Source organism: Diadema setosum, chromosome 10 (genome assembly GCF_964275005.1).
Source record: "Diadema setosum chromosome 10, eeDiaSeto1, whole genome shotgun sequence".
NCBI lineage: Eukaryota > Metazoa > Echinodermata > Echinoidea > Diadematoida > Diadematidae > Diadema > Diadema setosum.
Genome location: NC_092694.1, coordinates 7,623,085 through 7,646,086, shown reverse-complemented (window position 1 = coordinate 7,646,086; position 23,002 = coordinate 7,623,085). Strand labels below are relative to the sequence as shown.

The 23,002-nt window shown below is 36.7% G+C and overlaps 1 protein-coding gene across 1 annotated transcript; it reads left to right on the top strand.

Annotated features, from left to right (window-relative positions):
* Window positions 1–4,073: 4,073 nt before the first annotated feature.
* On the top strand, window positions 4,074–6,986 carry LOC140234476 (poly(U)-specific endoribonuclease-like). The gene is made up of 3 exons (XM_072314519.1): window positions 4,074–4,209; window positions 5,775–6,001; window positions 6,750–6,986. Exons 1-3 carry the CDS (start codon window positions 4,074–4,076, stop codon window positions 6,984–6,986), a joined length of 600 nt encoding a protein of 199 aa, XP_072170620.1.
* Window positions 6,987–23,002: the final 16,016 nt, after the last annotated feature.

Genomic DNA, 23,002 nt, shown 5'->3' with positions numbered 1-23,002 from the left:
ATACTGTTGACTCAGACTTCTACAAAGCTGTAAGTGAGAATTGTAATCCAATCCGACTCATTACCTGAGATATTTATGAAAATATATCAATAAAGAATGTAAATTAAACTAGAAATGTCGCTATGGCGACTGATGCCTCCGCCATAATGCATGATTCTCCCAATAGGCGTATATAGTACAATGTCTTCACAATGTGTGATCCATGACAGTTTCACATAACTGGCAAAATATTGAAATGACAGGTTTGTCAGAAATGTCTTGAACTGGGTTTGCTATAATTTTCTAAGAGTGCAGGTACACATATTTGGGGAATTTTGGGAAAGTTTATGCAATGAGTAATTTCCAAGGTACGAAGAAAGAGTGTGATGACGGTACAAAATAGATTTATTTATTTTATTTTTTTTTTGGGGGGGGGGGGGGCATTGAAACCTGGCCTTTGACCCTTAACCTTTGACCTTCTGGCTGGAAATTTCCTGGAGAATCTCCCATTAGGTAATGCATGTACATGTATTAAGTTTTGAAACTAATAATGCAAGCATTGCATATACTAGTATATGAGGGAAATAGTAAAATTTTGAGGAGTTGACCTTGACCTTTGACCCCTGACTATTGACCCATGACCCCTAAATTCCCTAGATAATCCCTGCCAGACAGTACATGCATATGTACCAAGTTCCACGAAGATACATTGAAGCATTTGAGAGAAAAGTAATATTGCAACATTTTCACCTAACCTTTGACCTTTTGACCTTTGACCTTATGACATGAAACTCTCTCTGGAGAATCTTTACGCAGTAGTACATGTCCACACCAAGTTTCAAGAAAATACCTTCGGGCATTGCATAGATATGGGGGAAATTGCAACATTTGTAGCATTTGACCTTGACCTTTTGACCTTTGACCTCCTGCCAATGTCACTAAAATCTACTCAACTAAATATTGTCCCATCATACATCATCCTTGGACCAAGTTTGGTGAAAGCTGCTTCATCCAGTTTTGAGTTATCACGTAAACAGATAAATTTTATGATTTGACCTTGATCGTTGACCTTTGACCTCTGTCCGATTTCACTGAAAAAGTAATCAAGTAATTGTCCCATCATACATCATCCTCCAACAAAGTTTGGTGAAATTTGCTCCATCCAGTCTTGAGTTATCGCGTAAACGGATACAATTTCATGATTTGACCTTGACCTTTGACCTTTGACCTTCAGCCGATTTCACCCAAAATCTAATCAAATAATTGCCCCATCATACTTCATACTTGGACCAAGTTTGGTAAAATTCCAGTAAATATTACTCAAGTTATCGCGTAAACGAAAGCGGACGGACGTACGTACGGACGTACGGACGTACGGACGGACGGACGGACGGACGGACGGACGGACGGACAACCCGAAAACATAATGCCTCCGGCACCACTTCGTGGCGGAGGCATAAATAACGATGCGTCACAATGCAGTCTAACGCTCTCACAATGCTATCATACATAGGGTTTTTCACTGTTTTTACTCCGGAGCTCTTGCAATATTCAGGCTTTTGTAATACTATCTGACAAACTTTTTACTTTACCATTTTACTTCATAGCTCAGCACTTTCCATTCTCTCTCATACCCTCTTACCCATTACATTTAAATGAAATACAACTAAAATGAGTTTGCGTGCCTGCATAATACTCTTTGGAAATTATAAGTGAGAATGTTCTTAGGTTTTGGCTCACTTTAAAATGAGAACCAATAGAACTGTCACAACATGAGAAAATGTATAAGTAATAATCAACAGTACATTTCCGAATTTGGCCTGCAAAGAAATCCGCTACCTGTAAGTTAGAAAAGAGATGAGTAAATAATGATAAAATAAACAACAAAAAAGAATGAGTTTCTACCGCCGTATCCAGAACAGAGCCTGAAACGGTGCAGGCTCAAGAAATCGTTTGTACTAATACGTCTTGAAGTACTGTGTGATACTGTTGACTCAGACTTCTACAAAGCTGTAAGTAAGAATTTTAACCCAATCCGGCTCATTACCTGTGTTTTTTTTTAATGAAAAATATGAATAAAGAATGTAAATTAAATAACGACGCGTCACAATGCAGTCTAACGCTCTCACAATGTTATCATACATAGGGTTTTTCCCTGACTGTTTTTACTCCGGAGCTCTTGCAATATTGAGGCTTTTGTAATACTATCTGACAAACTTTTTACTTTACCATTTTACTTCATAGCTCAGCATTCTCTCTCATACCCTCTTACCCATTACATTTAAATGAAATACAACTAAATTGAGTTTGCGTGCATGCCTGCATAATAGGCTCTTTGGAAATTATAAGTGAAAATGTTCTTAGGTTTTGGCTCACTTCAAAATGAGAACCAATCGAACTGTCACAACATGAGAAAATGTATAACTAATAATTTGTTGGAACCGTAAGCAAATGCCAGCTGAAGGCGAGTAGGCAAGTGTGTTTAAAAGCATTAGATTATGCACGGAGATCGTACAGTTACTTGATAGATGATCTTTTCTCGAATGTTGGTACTAGCAAAAGGGCTAGAAAAAGCAGCTATCATAATTCGTTAGGCATGCATAATGGCCCAATGAGTGTTACAAGAGAACTGGAGCAAGACAGGTCTTTCATTTTGTTTTGTCTCTCCTGATCGTTAGCAAGAAATGCTAATTCATGACCACCTTTTCACAATTTGATTGGAGCATGCATTCATAATGGAAAATAGTTGACATAATAATCTATCTCCAGGCATTATCATGCCAACATGTACTTATATGTACTATATCTTTGTGAGACGTAGATATAAAATGTCTCAGGTTTTCGATTATAGTAATTTCGAGGAAATTTCTTTAATCTTTATCATATATGTAAACTTGAGGCTATTAGATTTTCATCCACTTACCTCTGTTCCTGTGAAAAATGCAAGTGTCAACCTCAATGTCATCCACGAATCGCACGTACTCGGGCGGCCAGTGGAAAAAAAAAAAAAAAAAAAAAAAAAAAAAAAAAAAAAAAACACCGGTCACACGCGCCATAAGGGCCATGGCATGCAGTGCCAATATAATAATAGCTCGCACAAAATTGATACATAACATTTGTGTTTGTGTGCATGGGGACGATGCGATGGTTCATACAACAAAAGGGTTTCGTACAATTATTTTTAACATTGTTAAACGTACTCTTCCACATTTACGTAGCATAGAATGTGTCTTTATATTTATTTGGATTGTTATCTTGAGAATTGCTAAAAACCGTTATTATGAAAAAGTGGACCTTTCAGAATTGGGGGGGGGGGGGGGGGTGCGTACGCACCCGACGCACCCCCCCTGGCTACGGGCCTGAGTCCTACTGACATTGTCACCCTGAATGCAGAATCGAGGCAAAAAGTTTGTTGTCAGATTTTCGCATGCACAGAAAAAACAAACAAACAAACAAACAAACAAACAAACCTCCTATCATCGGAGTGACAGATCAAGCCAGGAGTGTAAATCGGAAGCTCTCTCTTGATGCTCTTAAGATTTGCACTTTTTATCTATATCGATGGTATTCACAAACATTTAGGTTGTTACAGAGTTTGTCATGATTACAATGAAACTATAATCAAAATGTTTGTGTCTGTGTACGTGCACGTGTGCCTGTGTGTGAAAGTCACGACTTGTCATGACTAGTGAATGACAAAAGGCAAATCACTTGAGAAATGTCAGGGAACCCGAAAATATGCATGTTCTTCAAATAAACTGTTGGTATTGACAGCATAACGCATGCCTATTTCTGGAGTTATGTTCTATTACACTGTATTATGATATTTTATATGTTTACACACATCGATAATAATCCTAATTTGGATAAACATTCAGTAATAAAACATAATGGTGTGTCAGTACAGTTGTTTTAGTGTGTATTCTATTTTGAGACAGCGCTTACATAAGCGTATTCTCTAATCAAAGGTAGATGTTAATTTGCACTTCATCATCTTTTCCTATCCTAACCGCAACGGCGTCGCTAAATACAGGCTTTTCACGTACGTGAATGTGACCAAGCTGAGCGACACATGGCTAGCATTCATTGACCTTATGGACAACTATCATCGGATCACGGGTATCGAAGAAGAAACAACGGATGAAGAGGAATCAGAGGTCGAAGTCTTCATCGACAAACTCTTCGGAACACGTGTCATGGAGCTAACATACGAATACATGGCTCTCAATGGTTGGTATACAAAACGCTGTAATAAGCACTAATATGACAATGATTATGTATTACACCTCTCCGAATGCTAAAACTGTCTCACCTTATTTACAAAATATGTTTTCTGTGAACTTCTGATGTACAAAATTATTACACAAGATCGCTAAACCATTATCATTTATGACTTTTTTAACTGAAAATTTTAAATACATGAAGGGTTTGTTCGCAAAAACCGATAAGTCCATTTTTTGAAGATTTTGAAGTATGGTCTCTGTCATAAAGTACAAAATAATAGCTTTTAAATGATATATTGGTCACTACATATAAAGGTACATTTTTGAAGTTCTAGTCAAAAGAAGCGACAATTTTCTTGTTATTGTCTTTATTTTTCTTGACCTTTAATCGCAAATATCTCCATTTGGCAAATATGGACTTATCGGTTTTTGCGAACAAACTCTTCACATGTATATTCGTTACGTCATACTGGTCCAGTGCACTTTATATTTGAGTAACCTTAACATACAATTTGATAATATTTTTCAAACACAGTATAAGGAAATGCTGATTAGTATTGATATTTTTGATATGGATGATGGGTCTTCTTTGTATTTGTATGATGTTGTTTAGTGTATTTTCTTTGTCATGATTAGTTTAGTGCACAATATTTTATTTTTGATAATGATTATACCGCGGGGTATGTGCAGCATAACAAGCCTATGTATTCTGGCTTTCTACGTACGTATACCATATTTTGATCGACAACACGCACAATGTTAATGAGCTCATACTTATTCACATACATGTTTTACATTAAATTATTGATATATTGAATCAGAAATACAGAGTGAATTGATTGAACTGAATTGAAAAAAGTAGACACAGGAATCAAGACTACAACCGTTGTTTAATAGTTTTATAATGACAGCAGAAATGTGATCACACCATCACAATACCTTGACTCATTGCTTGACCATAATATTTATATGAAAATATACTCTTCGGCATTCTGGAGATTCACGTCACCAACTAATTAATTGGGGGGGGGGGGGGGTAATGTTTTAAGTCAAATGCACCCAAAATCTTGGTGGTACATTCTTTTCCTTTTTAAATGATAATCAAACATTGATGCCCTGTAGGATTATATAACAGAAAAAATATTGAAGTCCAGTTGGTAATAGTTTTGACAATCACACGTGGACAATGACTTTATATACTTTAGGGCTCATTATACCACAGGTGTGCAGTTCTTCAAAGCATGTTAATGTGTAGATTTCAATGTTAATAGGTCCTTCATAATGATTGTTTTACACTAATATGCGAATTGAACGAATACAATAAAATAATACATATATCCATCATAAGTACGTGCATGTATAGCCATAACGTGCATGATATGCGCATCTCTCTCTCTGTCTCTCTAATGTATATAATAATGATATACACAAAATTTAATGATGTAATGGTATATGGCCCGATATCTAATCGAGTTGGAAAAGGTAGATATTATGGTATACATGTGATATTTAAAGTGGGATGCCTGGGTTTTTTTATTGTCACTCATATTTTTTTTAAATCTCTTTATCAAGGACTCTTCTCGTCGTTGTCCGAGTTTCGGTCTTACCTATATGACATTTGGTTCACACCCTTCTCCCGTACTGTTGGCGGCGGCGATGACATCGACTCTTCCGGTTTCGAGACCACGTTCCTTGCCGAGGCCAAGAATTCGATCATACGAAACTACAACTGGTTGACGTTTTATTTGGACGAGCTGGAAGAAGAAGTCGACTACTGCGGCTACAGACAGAAAAGTGAGGTACATGTAGCTACGAAATTTTCCCTCCCTCTCCCAGTACATTATATATAATTCTATACAAAATGTATACATGCCAACGCATTGGGTGAGCGTCAAAAGGTTGAAAGCTTGGCATCATTAAAGGCAATGAGTGATTTTTTCCCCAATACGTAACTGCAACGTCTGCTTGCTCTTCCTTCGTCATGAATAAAGTGTACACCCATGATGTACGTGGCGAAGCCAACTTCACGTTTCATGTACATTTGAAATATAGAATTAAATTAATATAATGATATATATATATATATATATATATATATATATACCATTTTTCACATTTTTATGGTTTTTGCCCTAATTGGAAGGTGCTGAATCCGAATCTGATGGACAATGGAACTTGGCATTTACATGGGAATTACAGAATTTGATGACCATTGATGCTGCCATCTTCAATATCTCAAAGCCCTCAAGGATTGAAACGTCTTCCAGATTCGGATTTATTACCATCAAATCAGAGTAAAACTCTAAAAAACAAAAAAGCAAACAAAAACGCACACACACAGACACACAGACACACCACATCTGATGAACTATAGACAAGGTTCAACTACTAGCAGCCTCACTGTTGTGAAAAATCTGTGTAGTCCATTTCCCCATAAATCAAAAAAGTCCTAAAATCATATTCTTAATATATGAATTATATTGTATTCATTCATGCATATTTTATTTGTTTGTGTGTTTGTTTGTTTTTCATGGATGACATTGCAAGATTGGAATTCAGGTCTGGGTTCTCATCAACGGTCTATCGGAGTGCTTCAAAATTAATTCGTTCTTGGTGTATGGTGTCAGTCCCGAATTCGAGTTTGCCGTGTACACTGCATGTTTCGTATTGCACCAAGACGAGTCGTGCAGCTTTACACTCAACGACAACGCCTACAATGTCGAGACTAGGAGTGTACATTCGAGTTCGGAAGACATTCTGAGGATTGCCTTTTTTGATGCTTAGTCAAAATGTCAATAGATGATCAAACATCATACAATGTCATTTAGAAATTATCAATTGATTTGAACTAATTTATTGCTTAATCAATACCGTTGTATGATTAAGTAGCCATCCCAGTTGAAAGATTTTCCTTAATGCAACACGTCTAATTCACAATAGCACCACAGATACACAATAATATGTAAATTTCACTGTGCACGCGTATATGTGCTTGTGTGTGCTTATATGCGCGTGTTAGCACGACACACGTGAAGTTGAATTGTTTAAAGCTCAAATTTTCAAAAGTATTGGAATTTGGATTAAATACTTTAACAAATAATATCCACACCTTGATACTTAAAAGTTTACGCTGAATCATAAAGCACCATTTTCGAAGCTTGGGTCCCACCCCCCCCTTTTTTTATGAGGAATGCTCCCACTGAGTCCTTTGTCGGGCCAGTGTTTGTAAATGCTTTGTCTCTCGCACTCTTGAATGTGGTTTGATTGCATTAAAGGGGATGGCTAGTAACTGATCAGTGGGAATGCTGGGGGATGATTGTTCCAATCCTGATGGGATTCATTTAATTGTACACCGTATGTCTATTGTTGTGTGAAACGTATTTGCTTCAGAACGATGTCAAACAGGCATGCTAGCCTGGAAACATTAACTGCACATTACTTGAATATGAGACAATTCTGAAACAAATAATTTTCACACAACAATAGATATATAATGTACTCTTAAGTGAATCTGACAAGAGTTGGAACAATCATCCCCCAGCATTCCCACTGATTCCCACTGATCAGTTAAATTCAAAACCGTGTAGAAGATAGTACCAGGGGACTAAAACGGTAACTCATGTAAATCGGAATCACGAAGCTTTTCTTAGCAATTATATATATTACATATTATATATATATATATATTTTTTTTTTTTCTGATGAACAAACCTTGAGTGCAACGAACGTTTTTGTTTGTTTGTTTGTTTGTTTGTGTTTTGCATTTTTGGCCTAAGAATTAACCTTCGAAATGACGAACTCATACATTTTTTGAGCAATTTTAGATTTCCTGTTTACACTGCTTATCATTTTTACTTACAAGATTTATCGGTGTTGCGTTCGTAATAAGCTTTTTGTGAAATAATTTTAAGCGATATTAATATAATGTATAGATTTTAATTTCATTGTCCTTCATTTCCATCAATGACAGGTTACGTAAGTTTGATTAAAAACCGATTGATTATACACGTATAATCTTTGCTTGATGGTCCAAACATATCAGACAATATTGCGTAAAGCATTTTTGATGCAAAAAAAAAGGCACTCAAAAAAATGTTTTTAGCCTTTATACCCGAGATAATGCTTTCTTTCCCCCTTCCCCCCCCCCAAAAAAAAATGAAAACAAAAAGACATGTACTTAATATCTCTACTCGCCCAATTCACGTTAAATTATGATTGCTATATCACCTACCAAAATGATTTAACGATTCATTCCCATAGATATATTAGTATAGGATCTCAATGTTCATTCCTTAGAAACTGTCTACTTACACACTATTCCCATCTGACGATCAAATGAATTCTATTTAATGTGAGCTGTATAAACCCAAAGTGCAACCATATATACCGGGCCTAGATTTTTGGAATAACTCATTGGTTATCATTACACTTCAAAATGATTTTCTAAGTTCATGTATGTAAACATAACGTGGGAAAATTTTCGTATTGAACATACACCATGAGAACATACAATTGTTTATGTTTTGTAATAATTTTCATTCTTTCACCTTTCCCGACGATGAAGTGACGTGATCTAAGACGTCTCTTCTTTTTTCATTGCTCCTCCATGCTCCTTGTTTCTCCGTAGTCATGGTTCGCATTTCGTGGTACACACCACTCAGTTAAGAGTGTCGGTGCCTTGGCATTTGTTTCTTATTCATCATCCGTATTTCCTCTGCACTTTAATTGTTTATTATGTTTTATCATCGGTGTAATATCGCAATGATATAGGCCTATCTGTATATGTGACCCTGCACCTCAAAACAAGCAAAAAGTCGCCAGACATGAATTTTTAGTTAAGACCATATTCTGAAAGAGCAGACTTTAAGATTTAAAATGATGTATAACTCAAATCAAATGGACTCTCCTATCCTATCAAAATATTGGAAAGAAAGCACAAACTCAGGAAAAGTGTGAACTGAGAAAAGAGGCTCTGAAGTACAGTGTCTATTCAAGCGCTTAATCTTTACCAAACCGTGCTGGCTGTGCGATGAAAGGGAGAAAAAACAGAAAGTAAACCACCAGAGTAACAACAATGAAGAGATTATTAGATTAAGCTGAAATTAAGCATGCCTCATTAAAACATTATGTCCATAATTGATGCCAACTTTCAAAGCAGCAGCACTATCCTTTCAAAAGTTATTAGAGTTGAAAGTGAAGAGTGTTGACAAGGTTTTTCAGAAATGAAAAAGGGATTCTAAAGACACACCTAATCACACTATTCTACCAAAAATGTTCGAAATAAACTGCTAAAAAACACACTTTCCTGCCCGTTCTGTGATACCAAATTTTAGCACAATGTAAAAGAAGACCCGCTCTTTCAGAAAATATGAAAAATTCAAGTTCGGCTAGGTTGACCCATTTCACTTATTTTCACTCCTCACGCAAAATCAGTGTGTGCGACTTTATGTTCGTTTTGAGGTGCACGGTCACATATACATACTTTGCGTCTTGCTTATTAACTGATCATCGTCTGATAGTTAAGCTTTTCAGGTGGTCATTTATTTCAAACGCTATTTTATTACATTTTTTTTGGTAGTCTTTGCAAATACGTATTGATTCTCTAATTATACTTACTGACAAATTAATGCGGTTTTTTCGTACTTTTTACCTCACTTCGCAGTGTAATTTGCCAAATATATACTTTGTATTATGTATTCTTTTTTTTCTTCAGTTGGATGGAAATAAAGTAATATTACATTGAAGTAAATACGGTATTGTGATTCTTCAGAATTCGCACCTTATTAAGAGACTGCGTTCGTCCTCTATGTCTTTTACATTTCTTTAAAAGTAAATCGTGCTTGCTCTGACGTATGAAAATATTCGAATGAACATTAGCAAAGTTATGTTGCAAACAATGCATATGCGGCCAATATCGGTGAACGGCGTAACAGGGGAAAAATCGATTTCAGTAGGAAAAAAGAAGAAGATAGAATCAATAATTGAGAGAGAAAGAAAAAGAGAAGAGAGAAAGAAAACAATTACATTAAAAACTTTTCGTTACACTTAGAGCATATCAATTTGTGTGCGTGTGTGTGTGTGTGTGTGTGTGTTTTCTCTCTCTCTTATAGCTTTAATTTGTCCCAACGCAACTGAATGTAACGATTGGCATTATGTCTCCCAGTTTAGTGTCATAGCGATACACATAATGTGTGTGTGTGTGTGTGTGTGTGTTTGGGGGAGGGGGATGGTATAGTTTTTTAATTAAATACAAAAACAGACATGCATGTAGGCACACATGTGCACAAACACACACACATGCCGGTATACCGTATGAAGGGTTTGGTCGAAAAACGAATTAACGCAATTCTCTTTAAGTTGAAATATTTGACACCAATAGACACCAATATCCTCAGACATAATTCTAAGCATATTCCTCATTATGTTACAAAATAATGGTAGTATCACCAGAAAGACTTGATCTTACTCTATTTTGATGATGATTTTACTTTAAAAAAAGTTTAGAAATGGCGCCTAGCCCATGTTAGTGATCTAATTCTCAATGCATGTGTACACACACACACACACACAAATTAAATTATACAACGCGCATATACGTATTGTCCAACCGACAAAGGTCATGTATGTGTTGAATAAGTTCTATGTATGTTCTCCTTTTGTCATCGTCATGATGGGTAATGAGTAATCTTTCACGGTTAGCTGATTTAACTCCAGTAACAAAAATGGGATAACAAACTTTAATTTGCTTAATAGACTAAAACAAAATAGTGCAGGGTCCCTTTAACATCTTTTTCCCTTTGAATATGTTAAGTTAGTGTTCCTTTTTTTTTCAAGTTTAGTTACATCAAAATGCATACTCGGTTAAACGTTGAGAAACTACTGTATATGTGTTGAATTGGAAACGGATATAGACTTTTAATACATCTTTCATTTATTCTGTTAGTCTTGAACGCCATAATCAGTGAGCAGAGAATACGAGCAAGTCTTCTGTTTTGCTAATGCATTTATTGTCAGAAATCTAGTGCCACCACTAGAAGACACCGCCACTCATAAGGATCGTGCAATATAAGGGTTTATGCAATACATTCTACGTATACCAAGATGATGAATATTGATATTCAAGATTTAATCGTATATCCACGGAATCCCGCCACCTCACAAAAGAAAAAAAAAATGTATGACGTAACCTCAATAAGAAACCACTAAATAGATTGCTTATACATATTAAATTTTCTTTAGACAATCCTTAAGCATGAATATAGATGTATGAAAGTCATAAAGCTACACTCAATTACTAGTTCTTGCGACTTCCGAGGCTTTTTCTTGATTATCCTTCTTTCCGGCGCTCCATTGACAGTAAGTAGGCATTTGCATTGTTTTATAGTTATGCCATGTTGCTTTCTTATTGATAGTTATTTTGACCAGAATGTTTATGTGAATAAGATTTCTTTGTGAAAAAAAAAAGGTTGCTTTCTTCTTAGTTTCGTTTTCGTTTATATATGTATGTATGTATGTATGTATGTATGTGTGTACATGTGTGTGTTTCTATCCCGTCTCTCCAGTTTGCAGTTACTTTAGATTCAACTGTTGTAGATAAAAATGTTAATTGATTCCCCCCCCCCCCCTAGAGAGCTTAAGTTGGATAGGACATGTAATTCTTATTTTTCTTAAATCATGGACAATGCACCGAGTCCGGGTCGCTTAATATATTAATTACTACTAAAACTACTAATTAATGATCAAGAATATACGAGGGTAGATGAACATAGATTTCTTGGTAAAGAACTTTTTTGCTCCAAGACACTTGGCTTGCTGTCATCTGAACGCTATGGTTGGTCGATTTCTGCTCACTCACAATTGCCACATTATTCTGGACAGATATGGAAAGGAAATAGAAGTAGAATATTTTACAAATATCTTGAAATTAACTGAAATATTCATTATTGAAGTGTTTGAACCCTCAATGTGTCAATGTTTTTGAAAACCACATACCCGACATGCACAGAGGATTCAAATCATTTAAACAAATACATGTTACAATTTTATGTTTTCCTTTTTAGCAAACGCAATTATGTAATTTTTCCAGTCCATTTTTTTCTCATTCATAAAAGGAAAATGAAATCAAAAGTAATTCGCACTCTTCGCCTATCGTTTGTATAACCTTCTCTCTTTTTTTTTTTTGTAAATGTAAGGATCTGCATGATTTACTTTATCTATCCCTTCATCTCTCTCTCTCTCTCCCTCTCTTATACTGATACTTGTAGTTTATATTAGAATAAGAAAATAATTAATGTTTATCAAATGGTAGAGTATTTCTTCTGCCTCCTGTCGAAATTCAAAACTTAAAATGAATCCCAAATCAAAATATGGAAAACTTTTTTATTATGACTTTTTTTTTTCGGACAGACTCTGATTTCACCGCAAGATATAGCGTGTATTTAATAATACATTTGCACAGCACGCGGGAGTTAAACCCTCTTTTCTCCCTTTTTTTCTATGAAATGACGCCCCCTTACTCTCTCTTACTTCAGTCACGTTTTGAATGCGTTAAATGCGTGTTAATGCGTTGAATGCGTTTTATATAAGAAATGGTTCGATTTAATCGAGTTAAAGCCGAGAGCTTAATGTGGAAATGTAAAAATTCATTTAAGACTACTTTTTTGCGTGTTTCTGACTTAGGCGGTCATAAAAATAGAAGCTGTTTTGTTTTTACAAGAAGAAAGGGATTTGGGGAATATATGGTTGCCATTTATAGTGTTATATCCTTGCCAAAATCTAGCATCAAAAGCTCTTGGCGCCTTTTGTTTGTCTTGTTTTGTATGTTTTTTGAACAGTATTGTGCTATCCCAGTCCTTTGTACTAACCGTGCACTGGACCTTCTCCATACAGTTCCATGCGCATGCTGATGCGGCCATTCCACGTCAAAGGCAAAATGCGCACGTACTGACAGATGACGGGTACGGGAAGCTGGTTGGTCACAATGGTGTTGCGATCCGAGTTTCCTGTAAAGATCTTAATTTCAAAGTAAACACGAAGAGAAAAATGGGAAGATTTAGAAGATAATAGGTTATAAAAGCAGTCAACCGTTATTTCAAAATAGTTTATGATTCAACAAACTTTGTTACACCAGAATAGTTAAGTATTGAAAGAAACTTGTATACAGATGATAGATTTAGGACCATGGTTTATGTTTCACTGTAAATAGAATTTCGTTATGACCATGTTTGTTAAAATGGAAGTTCACTGTACTTCCATTATAATGGAAGTTCACTGTACTATAAATTTTGCCCTTGTTAGCCGGATTTCATGGCAGCAATACCTGTAACGTCATGATGTTAGGATGGTATAAGAAAGCTCTCCCAAGATAATTCTACAAACATCATTTTGCGATGAAGAGTATTGTAAATACTCAATAAACATTCTGATATCATCTGCATAAAAGTAACAATTATGTTCAACTCTGTCGCCGTAACCCTTTCTGTGCAAGTGAGCCAAATGTGCACAGATTTCACACATAAACCTATGGACAGGAAATTTAACTTGGTAAGCAGAGAGTTAAAGGGACAGATCGAGTAGTCTCCCTTTATGCCTTTTAAAAACAAAAGGTAAACACGAAGGGCAATTGTTCTTTTACTGTATACAACGTCACGTCCGAAGCTTTCTTTTCCAACGACGACGGATAATTATCTCAACCGAGCTTCGATTTTCTTTTTTTTTTTTAAATGATGTGTTCTTCAAAAATTCCTGCATTTTCTGAACCCGAAAATCTGACAATGACATGCTACCAGTGATTAGTTGTAAAGAGATCCTCTGTACCATTGGAAGCGGTTAAAAGAGTGATTTAAAAAATAGTAAAATGAGGTCATCACATTTATCACATTTGATGCATAATGTGTAGGTTAGTTGTATCACAAAACACCCTACCATAAAAATAAAAATGCAACAAAGCTTTAAATATGAGGAGATATCAATATTTTTCTCACTAAATCCTAATAAGTGTAGACGGTTTGGTCTAGAAACAGTTTTATCATAATTACTGTTCACAATAAGTATATGAAACATACGTGAGATTGGTTATAGTGATTATCATTTTTACATTGGTTGTTTGAAACATTTCGAAGCACTAAAGTTGGGTTTTTGTTTCATGTTTAAATGGGAAACAATGCCTTTAATCCTCACCCTGTCTGCCCCAGGATTGGTACAGATCCCCTGAACAACGTCAAAGGTTGTTCCATCCAAGCTGCAGGCCACCTTGTAGGTTCGTACCCATTGACTGTAGTCCTGGCGTCCCTGAGTTGCCACGGCAACGATGCGGTAGGGGGTCAAGAAATCCACCTGTGGGGGTGGGAGGCCAGGGGTAAAGCAATAATATTCCAAGTGTGAGGATCGAACTCTTAATGTCATGCATGATCCAGGTAGGTTTTCATGCATTCATCGCACATATTTGCCTTTTTTTTTTTAATTTGGCATATTTGCAAGATGTGACCGTGCATCACAAAACAAAAAAACAAAAAAAAAAACAACAAAAAAAGTCCCAGGCACGACATGATTTTACCGGAGTAATCAAACTAGGTGAAAAGGACCAACGTAGTCAATCTCGACTTTTTCTTATTTTGTTAAAGAGAAATTCTTTAATTACAATATAGAGTTTGGATAAAGCAATTAGAAAATCGTGTTATAACATTTTTTGCATATTTTCTATTTTGTAGAATAGTGTGATTAGGTATATCGTAAAGACCCCCCCCCCATGCACAGTCATCTTATTTCTTAAAAAAAAATCTTTACTCGTTTTTCAATTTCACCTCTAATAATTTTTGAATGGATAATGCTACTGCTTTGAAAGTTGTCATTAGACATGAACAGAATGTATCAATAGATTAGGCTTATTTTCAGTATGATATGAATATAACATGTTTTTTGGTGGTTTTTTTTTTTTTTTGTGGTCTCATTCATTGCACAGAGCACGCGTTTGGTAAGATTAAGGGCTTGAATAGACCCAAGTAACTTTTCCAGAGTGTGTGCTTTCTTTCCGATATTTAGATAAGTTAGCAGAGTCTATGCTATTTAGATTGAGTTACATACCATTTTAGGCTTAAAGTCTGTTCTTTCAAAATCCGTATATGGCGACCTATTTTTTAATCTGTTTATTTATTTTGTTTGTTTGTTTGTGATGCAGGATCATAAATGACACAAACTGAATCACAGACAAGCTTTATGAGTTTGGTGTTTCAGAAACAAGTGATCTGATCAGGTTGGGCAGGGTACTCTCAGTTTATTGTAGAAATGATCTTAAAAAAAGCAAAACAGATAAAAAAAATAACGACATTGTTTTATCGTAACTTTTACAGTCACTTCATATCACAGATTTTTTTTTTTTTTTTTTACTTATTTAGATATTCATTTTTGTTTTTGAAGCTGCCATTGCAATACAATCGTCATGAATTTAGTTTGGCATCAATTTTGCAAAAAGAAAAAGAGAAAAAGTATTAAAATGTTGACCGAGGTTGAAAAGAAAAATGGCCGCATTTTTAAAAAGTTGGCAAACCTTCTTAACACTAAACCGTTTGTTACAAGATAATGGGAATTCGTTTTAAAAGAGCATCATAGTGTACATAATCACAAAGCCGTAGACACAAAACTTATGATTACTAACCTGTATCCACTGGTTAACATTGTTATGTCGAGCCGACCACGCTCCTCTCAGATTCCCCACACGGGCCAGGTTGAGGCGGCATCTTTTCGGCCCGTGATCTGCGTTATATTCACTTGATGCAGAAAGCTGAGAGTCGGAGACAACATTGCTCTCCAGGCCTAAAGGAACGCTGTCCTTTAAAATATCTGTGAGAAAAATAAAATACAATCGAGATTTCTTCAACACTACCTCTTGCGCATGCAGTGCTCTAGTACTTTTTGATTAAACAGTTTTTTTTTGCATGATTAAAAAAAAAAAAAACAGATTACAAATATAAATTCTGACCGTCCAGCTCAAAGACTCACAATGAGAGGGCCAAAATAGAATTTCCCCTTTTCTAAATTAGTTTTGAAAAGAGAATGCTATATAACTTGTTCATATTGGACCATCCTGACCCGTCAATGATCCTGAACAATGAATAAGAAGTAAATATAAATTCTGACCGTCCAGCTGAAAGACTCAGAAAGAGAGGTCCAAAATAGAATTTCCACTTTTCTAAATTAGTTTTGAAAAGAGAATGCTATAGAACTTGTTCATATTGGACCATCCTGACCCGTTCAATGATCCTGAACAATGAATAAGAAGTAATATAGTATTCTATTCCACGTGAAAGCAGCGCCTGTCCGGTTTTATTTGAAAGCATCAACTTTGGACAGTAGGTCGTAAAAAGATTCATCTTGCAGGTGTTTCAGGTAGGTTCCAGGAAAGGCAAACTAAAAACAACCACAGCAACAACAATAACAACAAAAACAACAACAGCACCACCACCAACAACAACATAATGAGACAGTCAAACCAAATTACCTATTCTGGTCCATGACAGAGAAACCTGTCCTGCAATTTTTTTGTTCTATTTTGATTATGAGCTAGTCGGTCACATTTTTGTAATGCTCTTACCGGCGACTGGACCAGCTCCAAGAAGCTCAACTCTCATGCTGATGTGGCCGAGCCATGTGTGAGGGCGGAAGCGCACGAAACGTGTGGTCAGTGGCGGAGAAAACAGGTTGGTCACCTCTGTTGTGCGATCGCCGTTACCATCAAAAATCTTAGGAAAGAGTTACGACAGGATGCTGTAAAAGGGTGCCTTGTGTCTGTCTTATTTCGGTTTCCTTATTCTTGCATTTAAGCCTACAGGAATGTAGACACAGCTTAACCTATCTCAGTTCATTGAAAATTGAAAAAAAAAAGGGGGAACTGAATATAAACGGTTAAAGTATGGTGAACGAGAAAAAAATGACGATATTCATAAACAAGGTGATTATACATTTCTGGAAAGCTGAAATCTCTAGGAATATGAATAATTAACTCTCAGAAGGTAAATATGTCTCCAGAACGATAGAGAGATGGTGTTTTGAGACCCTTTTTAGACCACCTGAACCCGATCTGACGGCGAAATTTTGGTGACCAAAATCATGACATCACGAAATGTGCGCTGTGCTACCAACCCATCCACACAGTGGGCTCCGTCTATGGAGGGCCGTTGCGGACGTGGTTCGTTTTGGGCATACGTATGGAGAGGCAGTGTGCCCGTTTCCATGTATGCCCCAAATGAGTTGTGTCCGCAGCGGCCTTCCATATCCGTCGCCTCTCCCTTGCTTCTTCTACAACCCCGACTTTGCCACTGGCACTATCAGTGTCATTGTCACTGTCATCACTCAATTCACTCTCGATGTCAAACTCAAAGTCTTTCCGTAAAATATAAGGTAAAAATTGGACGTTTTAATGTCTCAGCCGAGAAAGCAGAGGCGACTAAAGACAGGCCAGATATTGCATCCGCTCACCAAGAAATACGTGCTTTATGAATGGCGGCCTCGATGTCCCGCTAAACTCGTAAAGGGTTTTGTTCATTTCGTGACGTCATATTTTAGGACTCGAAAAAGACGGCTGTTCCGGAGCGAATATCGGTGAAGCAAATCAGTCAGTTTTAACTCGCGATTTCTCAGTGGCGCGAATATATCTTAATAAGTTACATTAAAAGTCTGTTTTAGGAGACATTTCCCTCTGCTTTGACACCTTCTTTTATATGATTTTCTTGATTTTGATGCCTCGTTCACCATACTTTAAATTCAAATGTTAAGAAGACACGGAAATGTTCTGCAGTAGATTGAATGCTCGAGGATCTCGTAAATTGTTCGCCATGCCCATCTTTTACCGTAAAATACGAAATTTGAGCCATATTGTAGTTTTTCTCGTTGTCTTCCGCTCGGTACGAATATGCATGATGAATCTAGGGTATGAATAGTGATTCTGATACATAAATAAGATGCGATAAAACGTCGATTATCCCATTACGAAAATCGTGTTTGTTTGCTTTTTGTTTGTTTGTTTGTGTGTGTGTGTGTGCGTGAGAGAGAGAGAGAGAGAGAGAGTGAGGAGAGAGACAGAGCTCGAGATGGAGAGGGAGAGATAGGAAGAAGGAAATAGGTGTGACGATAATATGCAACTAGGCACCTTGTCTTGGGGAGGCGACCCGTTATCCTTCACCACCGTCCAATCTTGGCCATTCAAGCTGTGTTCGACCTTAAAGGACACCACCCACTGGTTTGCGTCAGCTCGACCCTGCGTGATGACCCCAGTCACTCGGTAGAGACCGCGCAGGTTAACCTGCAGATATTGGGCATGGTCGTTGATCTGTGCGGACCAGCCGCCCTTCCTGGCCCCTTGCAATGGAAGATTCAGGCGACCGCGTGCCGCGTTGTGGTTACCGTCAAAAACGGTGGAGGCGGACATCGCGCTATCAGGTATCCGGTAATCTTCCACGCCCAACTTTTTGCTCGCTTCCGCCACTGGTTGATATAAAACAGATAACGCAAAAGAGAAGAAAAAAAATGATGACTTTCCTTCTATACGAAGGCGACTTCCTATATTACACTGATGTTAAAAGAATGCAATCTCAAGTAGGGATTTTAAAACCGTAAATGACACCGACGCAAGAAATAACGGGACTACAGCCGATACACTTCTCCGAGTTCATGCAACTGACCTTCCTATAGCAAAATCGTGTAAGAAGATCATTTCAGTTGTGGAAACTTGTGTTATGCTTCAGAGGGACGAATGAATATATAAAATAAACAGATTAATAGATAGATGAATGAATATATCACAATATGATATTAGATATGAACATAATCTTTTGATAGTTATACCATAAAAAGTGCAAATATCTATACAGTACATGTACATGTATGTAATAGGCATATCTGAATAGATTGAATGCAAAAATGAACTCATTCTTATCGATATTAGGTATATGAGATTATTATAAGAATGTTTTATTTTATGTTATCTCAGTACTTCCTGTTATGTAACGAGTGCAGTATAATTGGAAATTTATTTTCCCTATCTGATAACGACCTTAATATACAAACGTTCAAACGTTTAAAATATATAAATGCAGGCCTATCGTATGTATTCATATCATGATTATTATTATGTTTATGCAAAGAGAGGATGAGAAAATATGGAATTTGTTGTTTTGCTGTCTGAATCCTTATATTGACTTTAATATGAATAGCATAGATCCAATAGACATAGACAGTCATCTCTCAAATTTGCATTTTTTTTTTCAGCAACGGCTAGAAGAAATGTTGTTACTTAAACAAGCTGCAGAAAAAAAAAAAAAGATGAATTGAACTGAACTGAAATAAAGAAAGTGCTCTTACAGGTGAATGGTCCCTCGCCAACCAGCTCCCACCTCATGCTAATGTGATTGTGCCAAGAGTGCGGATGCAGCCGGAAAAATCTTGCCGTCACTGGCGGGCTGATGCTGTTTTGCACCGGGCTGTTCCTGTCGTAGTTGCCTTGGAAAACCTACCAATCATGAAGTTTACTTAAGTTTTTTTTTTTTTTTTTTTTTTTTTTTATAGTTTAGCCTGTTCTTGATATAAAAATAACATCCGTCATAAGACGACCGGCTTGTTTTTAAGAAGGCTTGTGGAGTATACATTAATAATACATACAGGCATGATATTACTAAACTTATTTCGACCATTACTAGTGATAAAAAAAAAAATGCCATGCTTCTTATGTCAGTGTATGTCTTGTATATATATATTATTTGCTTGCTCACAATTTTTAATGATGTGTTGTCTTGAAATTAATGGTTAATCTTAAATTTAACATCTCTTTCATATGTCATGTTTTGGTTAAGCTTCGACAGTGTTATTTGCATGACATCTCCTGAAATTAGATTGCATATGAGGTTAAGCGTTCCCTAAAGCTTTCATTCGTGTTGTGCACGTCTTGCTGATATGAGAGTGCCCGAATTTCTTATGTCACTGATAAAAACTACGTTTCAACTTGTCCTCTGTTCATCCTTGAATGTACACAATTCCATCGTTATTAGCCAAAGAAATGGGGGGGGGGGGTGGGGAAGGGGGAAGAGAAACCTTCGTAGAATACTTCACACATACCTATAACTACATCCATTCATGAAACGGTATTGATCCTTACCATGGGGATTTCTGATGATAAAGACAACTCCCCCCTCCCCCCCCCCCCAAAAAAAAGAGAAACAAGAATAATACTAGACTTTATCTTCGTCGTTGCAATCAGTCACATAAGTCCAATCTTTGCCGTCTATGCTGTAAGATATTTTATACGACGTCACCCACTGGTTGAAGTTCGTTGACAATTCATGCCTCCCCTGCGTGATCACGCCCGTCACCTCAAAGGCAGAGCGAAGGTCAGCTTGGATCCACTGATTAGCATCATTAACCTGCAAAATTAGGAGATTTGTTTTTCTTTAAATCCTTCAGTGATATTGAAATAACAATTGAAATTATATTTTGAATAAAAATGTATCCTCTTGTGATTGGTTGAAAGAGCTTCACGTGATTATAAATATATCAGCTATGTTCAAATATCGGCATGTTTGACACTCCTTAGAATACTCTTTGCAAAATGACGTCGCTTCTTTGACGACATTTTGTAAATATACTATTTGCAAAATGATATCACAAAGCAGTTCTGAAATTGTGCGCAGATTTACACCGTGTCACTGTAAAAAGTAACAATTTCAAACAAAACAATTGTGACATGACAAAGCAATTCTTACATCGCGCACTGCTTCGAAGCTTCACTTTGTGAGATGTAATAATAAAACAATTGTAACATCACGAAGAAGTCCTGACATCGTGACGCGCGCTGATTCTTTTGGTCAGTATAGAATCCTTTGACAACATCGCATCCATCACACGACTTAATCCCTTCGCATATTCCATTTATCGCTCCATTTAGGCCTCGGTGCCTCAAAAAAACTGAGGAGCTGTGCTTCTCAGTTAAAAGGTCTTTTGGAGTCAGCTCTGCCCATAGTTTTAACCAGAAATTCTCATGGCAAACTTTGTTCGAATACTATAATTGGAGTAATCACTCATATAGTGCATGAATCATCAAAGTGTATTAAAACGTTCTCGTGAGGAGCTAATACGTTTTTTTTTCTTTTTTTTTTTACCATGGAAGGTCTTCGTAAAAAGTATATACAGTATTTATATTCAGTCTATACACCTACATGCCAATGCACTCATCATAATTATACAACACATTGTATATTATTCATTTGAAGAGTTTGTTCGCAAAATCCGATAAGTCCATTTTTGAAGATTTTGAAGTACGGTCTCTGTCATAAACGAATGGTGGAAGTTCTGATTCATTCAAGTAACGATCAATAAAGGTACAAAATTAAATCAATCTGTCAGCCGGAGAATTCCTCGGCGACTGAATTCAAACAAAAACGTCGGTAGTGCGTCTGCGCCGATTGGCAACGACGCCTTCCCGCCATCAAATCAGACGAGCTGATGAAGCGTCCAGGATCGGATGTGAAACTGTTCTCGGAATTAAACAGTAAGTCCAGATGAATTGATTTAATTTTGTACCTTTATATCTGTCATAAAGTATAAAATAATACTTTTTAAATTATATATTGGTCACTACATTATAAAGGTACATAATTGAAGTTATGGTCAAAAGAAGCAAAAATTTTTTTATTATTCTTTTAATTTTTCTTGGCCGGCCTTTAATCGCAAATGCCTCCATTTGGCAAAAATGGACTTATCGGTTTTTTGCAAACAAACTCTCCATTTGTTGTATTTATTTATTAAGATTTATTCGACATTATGAAATGTGAAATTGTTATTGTAGTTGCCATATCATTTCACACCAGCTTACCCGAGCTGACCATGATCCCGCTCGGCCGGGGGTTTGGGGTTGGTTTAGCCGAGAGCCAGCTACGTCATGATTGCTGCGACCGTAGCTGGACGATGCCGAGAGGCTGGTGAGTGCGATCCGGCCGTCTTCGATACCGAGTTTAGCCGCAACTGGCACCACTAGTGATTGCAGGTAATTGAGGGCGAAATATAACTCCAATTAATCCGTTCCATACTGAATTCTGAAATAATACACAGGCCACCAGGTTCCCGTACGGAACGGGCTAAATCAAGCTGACTTTTACAAAAGACGATCAGAAAAAAAAATGAATGAAACGGGAAGAATTCCTCGAAAATTACACATATAGAATACGTTTTGGATTTATTATTAATATTGTTTTTAATATTGGAATTGTTTTCAGAGAAAATACCTACATGTGCCCCGTTGACATGCCCGACATTCCCTACAGTCGACGGTGTACATACTCTGCTCAAATGCACAACACCTCCCGAACTGATCGATAAATCGCCAAATGCCACGGCACAATGAAAGCATTTCTCGCAATTTCATTTCTGTCCCAGTCATGTAGCTTACATTTTATGTTGGCGATTGACTATCAAGCGGTGTTCCGAAGTTTCTGTCACTTGTGTTTTGTGCGAAAGTCATACCTCTGCAATAATGCAGACACTGGTCATTTGAGGGAAAAAAAATCATAGATATGTCAAACAATTTACATCAAAGCAAAGAATTTTCTCTACAACTTTGCTCATTGCATGTCCAGGTTAAAGATGATATAAAGTATTGGTACCTCAAAAGTTTCCCTGAATTTCCTGTTTCAGGTTAAAGTACCTTTCATATAACTAACACTGTGAGACTTACTCGCCCCAAAGTGCTCTCATGTCTTAGTAATCATGCAATTAACTGCGACCAGCAGCCCCATACGCATAGCGTAATGGGGCTGCGC

What these genes read in the sequence shown, in the direction of transcription:
- LOC140234476 (XM_072314519.1), top strand. Translation starts at nt 4,074, where the DNA reads ATGGACAACTATCATCGGATCACGGGTATCGAAGAAGAAACAACGGAT. An exon ending in CGAATACATGGCTCTCAATG is followed by an intron (nt 4,210 to 5,774) that starts GTTGGTATACAA and finishes CTCTTTATCAAG; the next exon opens with GACTCTTCTCGTCGTTGTCC. An exon ending in GCTACAGACAGAAAAGTGAG is followed by an intron (nt 6,002 to 6,749) that starts GTACATGTAGCT and finishes TGACATTGCAAG; the next exon opens with ATTGGAATTCAGGTCTGGGT.